The 13935-nt window shown below is 42.8% G+C and overlaps 1 protein-coding gene across 2 annotated transcripts in view; it reads left to right on the top strand.

The window, feature by feature from the left end:
• The window catches only part of LOC122541888 (annexin A4), a 77682-nt gene that overhangs the window by 32858 nt on the left and 30889 nt on the right, over positions 1 to 13935 (top strand). The window contains exons 4-8 of one of the 2 annotated variants that reach the window (XM_043679054.2): positions 71 to 433; positions 1093 to 1125; positions 7307 to 7394; positions 8996 to 9090; positions 10834 to 10947. In XM_043679054.2, the coding sequence (XP_043534989.1) occupies positions 71 to 433; positions 1093 to 1125; positions 7307 to 7394; positions 8996 to 9090; positions 10834 to 10947 (693 nt within the window). The remainder of the gene's footprint in view (positions 1 to 70; positions 434 to 1092; positions 1126 to 7306; positions 7395 to 8995; positions 9091 to 10833; positions 10948 to 13935) is intronic. The other variant, XM_043679055.2, reaches the window with a different exon arrangement.

Below are 13935 nucleotides of genomic sequence, written 5' to 3'. Positions count from 1 at the left end.
TAAAGTATGAATCAAAATTGTGGCTTAACAAATACAAATCTTAATGATTGCATGTTCTGTTCCATTTCAGATTGAGAACTTAGCAGCTTCAATACGACCACAACTTCCAGATGCATTTGGGGCATTTCCCAATCAGCAGCCATATGGAATGTACCCACAAGGCCAAGGTGGTCAACCTGGTGCTCCGTCATACAATCCAGGATATCCTGCTTCTAACCCAGGGTTCTCAGCCTCCGGCCCAACTTCAGGTTATCCATCTGGCCCGACGCCAGGTTATCCATCTGGCCCGACGCCAGGTTATCCATCTGGCCCGACGCCAGGTTTTGCATCTGGCCCAACTCCAAGTTATCCATCTGGCCAGACTCCAGGTTATGGAGCTAGTCCGTCACAAGGATACCCCTCAAACCCCTCTTCAGTTGCAGCACCAGTGAAGGTATGAGAGACGAGATTAGTAAATTAATTAGAGTAATTAGAGTCACTTTACATGCAAAAGTTTAAAATCTGGTATATTCAATGCTTGTTTATTTCTAGAGTTTGTGTCTGAAAAATGTAAAGCTAAAATGATTCACCAAATAGTCTTCAGCAATGATGTTCTGGAGTAGTTAATGTGGACTAGAGGTTAAAGTAACTATGGTCAGGAGAGGATTGGGGAGGAGGTGATGTGCAATAGGCAGGCATTGAATCCAATGTGCTGAGAAAATGGATGAGTCTGTGAATGTGTCAAGACCCTTGTACGTTTGGTTGCCCCAAGAGGTGGAGGTAGAGTCCAGACTGAAGGGTGAGGTCTAGGAGAAACTTTTCTGATGCAGCCAAAGGAAGTATGTGACTATTTTCTGAATGGGCTGTTCCCTCAGTCCTTTTTCAGAATAAGTCAAGTTTATTGCCTTTGTGTTTAGATCATTTAAGCATTTTGCTTCATTCACAAGCCCCCCTTTTGTAATATTTCTGGGATGACACACTAACCCTCATGTGTTCAAGATCACACGCGTGATCACCATTCTAGCTCTGAAATGTGGTGAGTCATGTTAATGAAGAAAATGAAGCAGGTTGCTGGTGGAAAATATCCTAACTGTCTACTTTGATGTTGTTTAGCATTTTATACCCCAGGTTTTCTCAGAATTCGAGGTAAGCTTTAATAATGATCGGAATTGTTTCCGATCAAACTGCATGTTGTCCTGCATTAGATCAATTATCTTCACAGAAAACTAATTTCCGTAACCATAGATTAAAATCCAGAGGTTTCTCTTTTTTGAAAACAACTAATCCTTAATCAAAATATTGTGTGCTGCTCATAATAATGGAATAAAAAGGTCTCAAAAGAATGCCACAGTTGTCGTCAGCAGGTTAGTTGAAAATAAAAGGTAACAGCAGAAAGTGCCTGAAATTCAGCAGTGTCTGTGAAGAGAGAGAAACAAAGTTAATGTCGCAGATCGATGATCCTTCAGCTAAGCGAGAGAGAGTGGGAACAAGTTACTGCTGATGCTGGAATCTGTACTGAAAACAACAAATACTGCAGATCACAGTGGGTCAGGCAGCATCCATGGAGAGAGAGCATGCTAACGTTTCGAGTCTAAATGACTCTTCATCAGAACTGCATCGCCAGCTCAAAACCAGCTTAAATGCCAGTCATCTGAGCTGAAAACGTTAGCTTGCTTTCTCTGCATGCTGAGTCAAAGTGTGGTGCTGGAAAAGCACAGCAAGTCAGGCAGCATCCAAGGAGCAGGAGGGTCGATGTTTCAGGCGTAAGCCCTTCAGGAATGCTGCCTGACCTGCTGTGCTTCTCAGATGCCGCCCTTTTCGACTCTGACTCTCCAACATCTGCAGTCCTCACTTTCTGACCTGCTGTGATCTCCAGCATTTGTTGTTCTCCTCTGAGAGAGTGAATCAACTGCAGCAAAACAATGACATGCATATTGAGACATTTGTGCGAAAAAGCATTTAGATTTATTTATCTTATTGAAACGTTCAACAAGAGTGGTAGGAATAAACTAGGAAACTACAAACCAATGAGTGTGCCACTTTCAGTAGGTAAATCATTGGAAAACATTCTGAGGAACAGAATTAATCGCTACTTGGAGAGGCAAGGATTAATCAAGGATAGACATCTTAGTGTTCTAAGGGGGCAATTTGGTTGAATTTTTCAAGGAGCTGACTAGATGTGCAATAAGGTAATACCATTGATGTAATTGACATGGACGTCAGTAAGGCATTTGACAAAATGTCACATGGCAAACTGGTTTAAAAAAAACTGAGAGCCCATGGGATCCAGCAAAATCTGCAAATTGGATTGAAAATTGGCTCAATGGCAGGGTTGCAGAGGATGATAGTCAAAGGGTGTCCAGTGTTAGGTCCTGTATGTTGGTGTACATTAATGATCTAGATATGAATGTGGAAGGTGTGATTAATCAGTTCATAGATGACATGAAAATTGGCAATGTGAGAAATAACGAAAAGGAAGGATTAGGTTACAGGATGATATAGACAGGCTGGTCAGAACAACGGCAAATGGAATTTTATTGTGAATCGTGAGAGATAATGCACTTGGGAAATCTAACCAGGCAAGGGACTACATGGTGAGTAGTAAGACCCTAGGAAATACAGAGGATCAGGAGGACCTTGGTGTGCTTGTCCACAGATCCTTGAATGACAGGTGGATCAGATAGTTAAGAGGGCATATGGCACACTTGCTTCTGTACTCAATGACTTGACTAATGAAGACCAGGAGGTTATGATGGAGCTGTATATAACGTTAGTTAGGAGTAGTGTGACAGTCCATATTATAGGAAGGATGTGATTGCACTAGAGACGGTACAGAGGAGATTCACCAGGATGTTGCCTGAACTGGAGACATTCAGCTATGAGGAGAGATACTTAAGCTGGGGTTGTTTTCCTTAGATTAGAGAGGTTGAAGAGGGGTGGGACCTGATTTGAAATAAACAAAGTTTTGAGGGTTGTAGATAGGAACAATTTTCCCCTTTAGTAAAGGGGGCATTAATCAGATGCATAGTTTTAGCGTAAGGAGCAGGGGGTTTAGAAGGGATTTGAGGAAATTATTTTCCACCCATAGATTGGTGGGTACAGTCAGTTCTTCTATAACCAGATGGGTGCATTCTTGCATTATAGAGAAATCGCACTTTAGAAACAGTGATTAAAGTGTTGGCGATATAATCACGTTACAGCCAACACATGTTTAAAACGTTTGCACTTTAGAAACAGCATCTGCAATTCGTCAGAACAACCTGTATCTGGAACCCATTGGCTCAAAGGGTGATTGAAGGGGGAACTCTGGAGACATCTAAGAACTATTTGAATGAACAATCAAAATAGCTTAGGATATAAGGCAGTGAGCCAAATGCCGCAAAATGGAATTGGAGCAGATGGATGTTTGATGACCAGTGCAGACATGAATGGGCTCTTTTAAAATAAATGTCTCGTTGATGTTATATAAAACTCAGGTGGTGGAACTCAGATTTAATTTTTATTTTAACATACATTGCTGGATCCAAATTTCCATTTGTCCAAACTCTGATCACTTGACGGAGAATATGTGAGGTTAGCAAGTCAGAATTAAAAGAATTTCGGGGTTTATCCATCTTCTGAAGGAATCTGGCATCTTGCCCTCTGTGGTGTTACAAACTTAGAGTTGGATATCCTGCTGACAGCCACCTAGATGATTTATGTATTTTTAATTACCTTATTCAAATGTACTATGACACCTCGCTGGAGCAGGTAGGACTGGAATCTGGGCCTCTGATCAAGAAGTAGGGACACTACCCCATACCACAGATTCTTTGTTGAATAGTCCATAGAATCACAGAGAACAGAAGAGGCCCTTTGGCCTGTGGAGTGTGGAGCAACAAAAACTACCCTAAATCTCCACTGATTTCACTCTCTAGTGCTTGATTCATAGCCTTGAATGTTAGGAATGCTATGACATTTAACTACATGGAGCAGAAAGGTTCCTTAGCCAAGGTTGGAGTAACAGATCTCAGTCAGAATCTGGAAGGCAGGAGGTGAGGTAATCAGCCCCATTGTCCACGGGTACAGAAGGCTGAAGAGTGAATGAGTTTCCCTTGCTGCTCATTCTTAAGTAGAGATCCCCATTGTAGACGAGCACATGCCAATCCTGTGTAACATCAGGGGATGTGATAACAATGTTCTTAACACTGCCTGATTGTTGAGTTCCTAATGGGGAATGTAATGAATGGTGCATTGTAGAACTGTCCTTTGAAATGGTATGGATATGGATGAGGATAAGGAAGAGTTGGGTTAGATGAAGGAAAAGCTCCAAATAGAGTTATGTTTAAATCAAGTTGGGTTCAGAAATAAGCCAAACATCTTCCACTCTTCTTTTTTTAAACCAAGACGTGTTTATGTTTAAAATTGTTTATGATTGAAACAATTATTAATTTATAAGATTAAACGAAAAGCAGAGAGACCTGGCTGCATGTTACCTTGATGTATGGTGTCCTGGCTTATTGTGATACTGCTGTCTGCATATTGCCTGTCAGTGGGATGTTGCTATAAATCATTTGCATTATAGAGAAGTCGCATATATACTCAAAATGTTCTTGAGTGACAGGGATGGGATTGAATTTGGGTGTGGTGAACATGATTCCACATGAATTTTCCCTCTTGCCTCCCTTCAGATCCCTTCATATATTGGAATTCTTAACACCGGCTTTGCAAACTTTCCCATCAACTAACACACAAGCTAATTTAAGTTAGTCCATCACTTCTGCAAAAACTGAGGAACATAGAAACAGGAAGAGCCCATTTAGCCCCTTGAGCTTGTTTTGAGATCCAATGCAACAATGTCTGAATGGCAACATTAACTTCATATACCTCTTTTGCTCTAACCCTTGATGTTTCCAGCTAACACAAATCTACCAATCAGAGATTCAAAATTAACAAGGACTGAACATCAATTATTATTTGTGGAAGAGTATTCCATTCACTCATTACCCTTTGTGTGAAGAAGTGATGGCTAAATTCATATCTGACAGATCTTGCTTCTGTTTTTAGACTATGATGCTAGTCCTAGACTCTGCAGCTAGTAGAAAACATCTCACCCAATCTACCTTATTTATTCCTCTTAATGTCTTGAAAACCTTGATCAAAACATCCTTTATCTTCTAAATTCCAGGGAATAAAATCTTGGTTTGTGTAAACTTGCCTTGTTACTTAACCTTTGGAGTCTATTTAGTAGGACAAAGTGAGGACTGCAGATGCTGGAGATCAGAGTCGAGAGTGTGGTGCTGGGAAAGCACAGCAGGTCAGGCAGCATCCAAAGAGTGGGATTTTGGGCATAAGACCTTCAGCAGAGTCCATTTAGTGGGAAATTTATGTTGTAGTACCTTCGAGTTTAACATCTCATCCCTAAAGTGTTGTGATCAGAATTGAACACGGTACTTCAGGGAAGGTTCTGATTGTAACATGGCTATCACCATAAAGCTCTGTATACTCCAGTACAAAACTGAGTGAAATAAACAGAGACTATATTCTGCATAAATCTCCTAATCTGGATTGGGATATACAACCCTGACTGTGACTATTTACTTAGTAACAGCAATTGCAATGAGACTTCATGAAGCTGAGAAGTTTAACCCATAATGGACTGGGTGATGATGATGAAGAGATGCAAAGTGTTCTTGACCACATAGGAACTTAGAAAACAGGAGCAGCTGTATGCCATTCAGCTCTTCATGCCTGCTGTGCCATTCAGTATGATCATGGTTGATTACCCAATGCCTGTTCCCACTTTTCCCCATTTCCTTTGATCCCAAAGCCGCAAATGTTATATTCTGGATTAGAGTGGTGCTGGAAAAGCACAGCAGTTCAGGCAACATCCGAGGAGCAGGAAAATCGACATTTCGGGCAAAAACCCTTCATTCAGGAATACAGGTGTTATATCCAATTCCCCTTCGATTTCTTTTTGGCCTCAACTGCTTACTGTGATGAAGGGCTTGACAGTACATGCTGAGAGAATGTTTCCCCTCTTGAGCGAGTGTAGGCCCAGAATACCCTCAGAATTAAGGGGTGCCACCTTAAGACTGAGATGAGAAGCAGTTTAGTTTCTGAGAATCGAGAGTCTTTGGAAATCCTTGCCACAGAGAGCAATGGGGACTGAGGCAGACTCTTGATCAGTAAGGAAGTCAAGGATTATGGGGAGGGGCTGAAAAATGTGTTGCTGGAAAAGCGCAGCAGGTCAGGCAGCATGCAAGGAACAGGAGAATCGACGTTTCGGGCATAAGCCCTTCTTCAGGAATGAGGAAAGTGTGTCCAGCAGGCTAAGATAAAAGGTAGGGAGGAGGGACTTGGGGGAGGGGCTTTGGAAATGCGATAGGTGGAGGGAGGTCAAGGTGAGGGTGATAGGCCGGAGTGGGGTGGGGGCGGAGAGGTCAGGAAGATGATTGCAGGTTAGGAAGGCGGTGCTGAGTTCGAGGGATTTGACTGAGACAAGGTGGGGGGAGGGGAAATGAGGAAACTGGAGAAATCTGAGTTCATCCCTTGTGGTTGGAGGGTTCCCAGGCAGAAGGAGGGGCTCTTCCTCCAACCGTCGTATTGCCATTGTCTCAGTCAAATCCCTCGAACTCAGCACCGCCTTCCTAACCTGCAATCATCTTCCTGACCTCTCCGCCCCCACCCCACTCCGGCCTATCACCCTCACCTTGACCTCCCTCCACCTATCGCATTTCCAAAGCCCCTCCCCCAAGTCCCTCCTCCCTACCTTTTATCTTAGCCTGCTGGACACACTTTCCTCATTCCTGAAGAAGGGTTTATGCCCGAAACGTCGACTCTCCTGTTCCTTGCATGCTGCCTAACCTGCTGCGCTTTTCCAGCAACACATTTTCAACTCTGATCTCCAGCATCTGCAGCCCTCACTTTCTCTCAAAGATTATGGGGAGGGTACAGGAAGTGGACATGAGGAACGTCAGACCAGCCGTGATCCTCATGAATGAAAGAGAAGGCTCAAGAGGTTGAAAATCCTACTCCTCTTCCTATTTCACATTCCAAAAGCTGACCGACTTGCTGGGTGAAGAAATTTCTTCTCACTCGTAAATGGTTTACCCCATATTCTTAGACTTGTGGTCCCAGGTTCTGGACTCCTCCACCATCAAGAACAACTTTCCTGCATGTGTCTTGTTGAGTCCTGTTTGGATTTTATAGGTTTCTGAGATCCCCTGCTCATTTGCGGTCGTTGAGACACCTGCCCATTTTTTTTTATTGGAAAAGCAATTGTCCCGTGACCGAGACCCAGTAATGCTCTGGTTTTGAATTAACGGAAATATCTTGTTTTCTTTAGCCTGTGAACCGGGGGACTGTAAGAGAAGCTTCAGGGTTTGATGCCTTGAGAGATGCTGAGACCCTCAGGAAAGCTATGAAAGGCTTTGGTGAGTGAACCATGCCCCCAATCCTGGTAGAAACTGAGTAAGTGATGGCTGAAGGATGGGAAGAGAAAATGTCAGATGTGGTGATTGTTCTTCCCCTTTGCCTTTTAATGACCACTGCTGGATTGTGTGTGTGTGTGTGTGTGTGTGTGTGTGTGTGTGTGTGTGTGTGTGTGTGTGTGTGTGGTGTGGTGTGTGTGTGTGTGTGTGTGGTGTGTGTGTGTGTGGTGTGTGTGTGTGTGTGTGTGCGCGCGAGAGAGAGAGAGATTTGGTTAGATGTAATGCCTTTCATGGTCGGAGAACTGTTTTATAATACTTATTTAAGAATGACTCATTCATAATATGCCCAGTCAACATAATTGTGATTCCTTTCAAAGTGCACTCACTGAAATATCGCTCAACAATTAAGGCAGCTATTTTGTATCTAACAATGTCCCATGAGCAACAAGTGATTGGGTTTTTGTTATTTTTGGATCATGGCATATGACGGATAAATGTTGATCAGAGGAAAACTCTGCCCTTTGAGGAAGCGAGCCGGATATTTCTTAATTCTGTCACATAGCATGAAGTTAATGGGCTGAATGGCTTCCTTCTGTGACTTAGTGTCAAAAGGTGTGGTGCTGGAAAAGCACAGATGGTAGGGCAGCATCTGAGGAGCAGGAGAGTCGACGTTTCAAGCATAAGCTCTTCATCAGTTTATGTTCGAAACATCAACTGTCCTTCTCCTCGGATGCTGCCTGACCAGCTGTGCTATTCCAGTGCCACACTTTTTTTGATTCTGATCTCCAGCACCTCCAGTCCTCTCTGTCTCCCTTTCTGTGACTTAGTGACATGTTATTTTTGAACCACCACCACCAACCCAGAAAGAGTCTAATGTCACTGGGTTAGTAATCCAGGACTGGTTGGTCAGATCATTTGGCTGGATGGCTGGTTTGTTGTGCAGAATGACACCAGCTATGTGGGTTCATTCCCCACACCGGTGGAGGGCACCAGAAAGGTCCCACCATCTCAACCTCATTCCTTGTCTGAGGCATAGTGACCCTTGGGTTAAGCCACCAAAAGTCTCCTCTCTAGTGAGAGTGTCTCTGGTGACTTTGTCACTTTAATCGTGACGCTTTGACGCTCATCAAATCATGTTTTTGGTTCCTTTTAACTGTTTGATTTGGAAATCACATTGAATATCTAATAGAGATAACTGACTTTAACTAGACTGCAGCTCATGTTTGTTCAGTGGCAATATTCCTCGTTCCCCTTAGCAAGCAAAGTTGTGGCAAAAACAAAGTCAGACTGGTAGCTCACTAAACTGCTCACAAAAGCAGCATTATCTTTCAGGTAAGGTAATGAAATCAATGTACTTATAACTTCAAACATCACAAAATAAATTATGTTTATTAAAAAATATAAAAAAAAAGCTCTGAATGCTGTGTGAAAAATACAACAATGAGAACATTTTTGGCACTGTTTTCACATATGATTCCATGTTGTCCATTTGCAGAGCATTTCTGGTGGGTGACTTGGGATTTTTGTGAATAAATTCAAATATAAAGTTTGATGGGGATGTTAGAGTGGGAGATACTCTTGATTTTGAATTCTTCTGTCCCTAGGCACAAATGAACAGGCCATTATTGATGTAGTCGCTCATCGTTCGAATAAGCAGAGGCAACAGATTGTCTTGTCCTTTAAAACAGCCTATGGAAAGGCAAGTATCTCTGATGGTCGCTGGGTGACTGAAACCTAGGATCTTTGTTTCACATTCTCTCACTTTTGAAGAGAACTGCATCCAGAAAACTTGATATTCCTGCATTTCTTCCACGTGCCAGTATTCCAAAAAAGGGCAATGGAATTCTCCCCGACTTGGTTTTATTCCTCAGCTAACCTCCCAAAAACAGATTATCTAGACATTGTCATGTTTACTGTTTGTGGAACAAATTGACTGTCATGTTCCTTCCTATATTACAAGACCATGAAACACAGTCCATCGAGCCTGCTCCACTATTCAATGAGATAATGGCTGATGTGATAATCCTCAATTCCACTTTCCTGCTTTATCCCCACAACACTTGATTCCGTGATTGCCTCTTGAGTGTTTCTATTACATGTTTTCCCAACACCCTTCCATACAGTCCATTTCAGATCCTAACTATATACTGTTTTCTCCACGTTATATTTGTGTTGATATTGTTAAATGCCTTGGAATATCCTGAGGCCGTGAAAGATATCGAGTCAGTAGGAAACTGAGGAATCAACATTTGTACATTGTGTCACTCAATTTTTTTCCCAAAGATCATACACAATGACAACACAAATAGATTTCTAATAAAGTAAATGCCTTGCATAGATAATGATGGCTGTAAAAGGTAACCTAATTTCAGCACTTGTATTTAACAGGGTAAGTATTTGGTAAGTATAACAGGGTAAGTATTTGGGTGGAAAGTGCCTAGTAGTAGGTTTGAGCTTCTCCTTGTAGGCCTCAATTACGAACATTGTTCTAATCGAGTTTTGAGAAGATTTGTAGCTCAGGTTGAGGTTTGGATGTAGGTTTGCTCGATGAGCTGGAAGGTTCATTTCCAGATGTTTCGTCACCCTACTAGGTAACATCTTCAGTGGGTCTCAGACTAAGCACTGCTGAATATTCCTGCTTTCTATTTATATCTTTGGGTTTCTTTGGGTTGGTGATGTCATTTGCTGTGGTGATGTTATTTCCTGTGGTGAAGTACTTCCTGTTCCTTTTCACAGGGGGTGGTAGATGGGCTACCATGATGCCTAAGGGTCTGAGTAGTCTGGCAGTCATAGCCACAAAAAGACATGACCCTCTCTCACTAGTGTCCTTACATACGGATGAGGAAGGACATCACTCCATCCTAGGACAAGCCAAACAAAGCCACGCACGAGAATTCCTAGAAGCATGGCATTCCAACCGGAACTCTATCAACAAACACATCGAGTCAGACCCCATCTACAACTCCCAGAGAAAAGGAACTGGAAGTGATTTCACCAAAGGAAATGACATCACCAACCCAAAGATATAACTAGAAAGTAGGAATTTTCAGCAGTGCTTCACCTGAGGCCCACTGAAGATGTTACCTAGTAGGGTGACGAAATGTCTGGAAATGAGCCTTCCAGCTCAGCAAGCAAACCTACATCCAAAATTGTTCCAATCCTCAGTCAAGTCCTCCAGCCCAGTTATCGATCTTCCCCACGTCCTTGGGTTTAGCAGCTTGTTGGAGTACTGCTAGAATGTACTCATTTGGGAAAACTGGATACCCTCTTGATGATTTTAAGTGAGGGGATTGTCAGGGATCCTGTCTGGAGCATTATATTACATGTATGATGACATGGGCCATTTGATACAGTTTTCTTCGGTCTAGAGGGAAGATTTAGACCGCTTGTCACCTTCAGTGCACTTGCCATGTCTTTGATATTTGTCCTTTCTCTGTTTCAGGATTTGATAAAGGAGCTAAAGTCTGAGTTGTCGGGTAATTTTGAGAAGGCAGTCCTGGCACTGCTGAAGCCTTCTGTACTTTATGACGCCACTGAACTGAAGGATGCCATCAAGGTCAGTGATGAGCCAATGTGTAGATCCAGAGAACTGCTAGAGGCAGAACAGCAACAGATCTGTTCTGTATAGAACTGCCATATGGAGTTAGCAACTCCAGGCCAACTTGTATATGCTCTATTTGAGAAACTTCCCACCTTCCTTCTCCCAGCCCTGTTAACATAAATTTGTTCTCACGCACTTAACTTCCCCTTGAATGTGTCTGTGTGAATCATCTCAGCCACTTGCTGTGGTAGGAAGTTCAACCAAAGTGTCTGCTTTTTAGCCAGAGAGGTTTCTCATGAATTCTCTGTTGGAATTATTGGGGCTATGTTACATTAAGTGGTGCCTGGTCTCGGTCTCTCTGACAAGTGGAAATATTTTCTCCACCTTTGCCCTGTTCAGCCCTTTCATAAGTTTAGAGGCTTCTATCAAATCACTGCTCTGTCCTCTATTTTCTAACAACTGGTGCAGAGGGAGGAATGATACAAAGTCTACCTTGTGGGTTTCTCTTCAACTTCAGATAGGAAGAAGGCATTGATGTGTTTTAAAATGAGCAAATTGCACAGTTATGAATTGGGCTGTGAAATGATAACATACAGGTGTTATCATTATATCTATATTGCACTCAAAAATATACCTTTGACAGCTCAGTGCCTAGCACTTTGGTGTAGTTTCGACAATGCTAATAACAGTATGACACAAGACATAACTAGCAGGACGAGAGTGCAGGGTGAAGTTCAAAAGCAAGTTTGATACTTCAGGCTCCTGCTGCTCGACAATTTTGATGCTTTCAACCACCTAATAAAGATTGAGTTCTAATTACTTATGAATTGAATTACCTTTTTGTCACATATATTCAAATAAGTACAGTGAAAAGTTTGCAAGTCACCCCTTACGGCACCATCTTGGGTAAAATGTACCTCTGTACAGGTTCTTCAGTACAAGTTGATTAGATTAGATTCCCTACAGTGTGGAAACAGGCCCTTCTGCCCAACACGTCCACACCGACCCACCGAAGAGTAACCCACCCAGACCAGTTTCCCTCTGACTAATGCACCTAACACTATGGGCAATTTAACATGGCCAATTCACCTGGCCTGCACATCTTTGTGACTGACTGTGGGAGGAAACCGGAGCACCCGGAGGAAACCTATGCAGACACGGGGAGAATGTGCAAACTCCACACAGACAGTTGCCCGAAGCTGGAACTGAACCTGGGTCCCTGGCGCTGTGAGGCAGCAGTGCTAACCACTGAGCCACAGTGCCGCTCACACTACCCTGTTTCAGTGAACACTATGGGCAATTTAGCATGGCCAATTCACCTGACCTGCACATCTTTGGATTGTAGGAGGAAACCAGGTTCTTAGGGAAAAAATATTAGAAACATAAAGAAATAAAAAGTCCACCATTATAGATTGTGAGAATGAATTAGAGAATTAACAGCCCTTCCCCACCCAGTCCACACTGGCATTTCACTTCCAGACTGCACCAGGCTTTACCTCCAGGCCAGGAGACCACTCTGGAATCACCTTGAGGCTGCAAATCCACACTGAGGCCACGTTCCATTGGTCATGGAGTCATAGAGATGTACATCACGGAATTAGATCCTTTGGGCCACCTTGTCCTTGCCGACCAAATATCCTAAATTAATGTGGTCCCATTTTCCAGCACTTGGCCCATATCTCTCTCAACCCTTTCCTATTCATGTACCCATCCAGATAATTTTTAAACATTGTAATTGTTCTAGCCTCCACCGCTTCCTGTTCCTCTGGCAGCTCATTCCATACACACACCACCCTCTGCATGAAAAGGTTGCCCCTTGAGTCCCTTTTAAATTATTCCCCTCTTACCCTAAACCTGTGCTGTCTTGAGAGTCTTATCTGCCCTGGAGATGTGTCATAAAACGTACAAGTTTTTTTTTAGAAAGAAAGGAATTTGTCTCTCAGACACCTCTTGTGCTGCAGTGGTAGTATCGCTAATTCTGTACCAAGGGGTCTCAGTTTAAGGTCCACCTGTCCCAGAGGTGCATTACAACATCTCCAAAAGGTTGTTTGAAAAATAGTTGTCCTGCTTTCCCTAGAATTTAGAAGGTTAGGGGATGATCTGTTTGCAACCTCCAAGATGTTAACAGGTAAAAACAGAGTAAATAAAGATAAACTATTTCTACTGTTTGGGGGAGATTCTAGAATCGGGGGCATAGTTTGTGAATTAGGGTCACATCATTCAGGAGAGATGTTCAGGAAACGTGTCTCCGCACAGAGATTTGAACTCTTTCACAAACGACAGTGGGTGCTAGATCAGTTGTCAGTTTTAAATTGGAAATAAATTATATTTTTATTAAGCAAAGATAGTAAGACAGATATATGAAATCAGGTGATATCAGCCACTATCTCAATGAAGGCAGAACAGGCTTGAGGGGCTGAATGGTTGATGTTACCATTTCAGCATCTGAAAAGAGAAAGCAACTTGTCAAGCTATTTGACTTGCAAATATCCAAATGATATTTTTAATGTTGAGAGAACAATTCATTTCTATTTAAACACAATATTGCATACCCAAGTGAATTTACATGTTTACACAGCCTGCACTCACCCTGCTAGTTGGGCAGCATGGTGGATCAGTGGTAACACTGCTGCCTTACAATGCTAGGAACTTGGATTTGATTCCACCCTCTTATGACTGTCTGTGTGGAGTTTGCATATTCTCCCCATGTCTGCGTGGTTTTCCTCTGGTTGCTCTGGTTTCCTCCCACAGAATCATAAAATTCCTATGGTATAGAAGCAGGCCCTTTGGCCCAGCAAGTCCACACTGACCCATTCCCCTACCCTATTAACCTACACATCCTTGAATGCTATGGGCAACTTAGCCTGGCCAATTCACCTGACCTGCACATCTTTGGATTGTGGGAGGAAACTGGAGCACCCAGAGGAAATCCACACAGATACCGGGAGAATGTGCAAACTCCACACAGACAGTCGCCCATAGACCAAAGATGTGCAAATTAGG

Source organism: Chiloscyllium plagiosum, unplaced genomic scaffold (assembly GCF_037043375.1).
Source record: "Chiloscyllium plagiosum isolate Xiang-an unplaced genomic scaffold, Cpla_swu_hap1 HiC_scaffold_43, whole genome shotgun sequence".
Classification (NCBI taxonomy): Eukaryota; Metazoa; Chordata; class Chondrichthyes; order Orectolobiformes; family Hemiscylliidae; genus Chiloscyllium; species Chiloscyllium plagiosum.
Note: the sequence above shows the minus strand (reverse complement) of the source record. Positions and strands in the feature narration are given on the sequence as shown.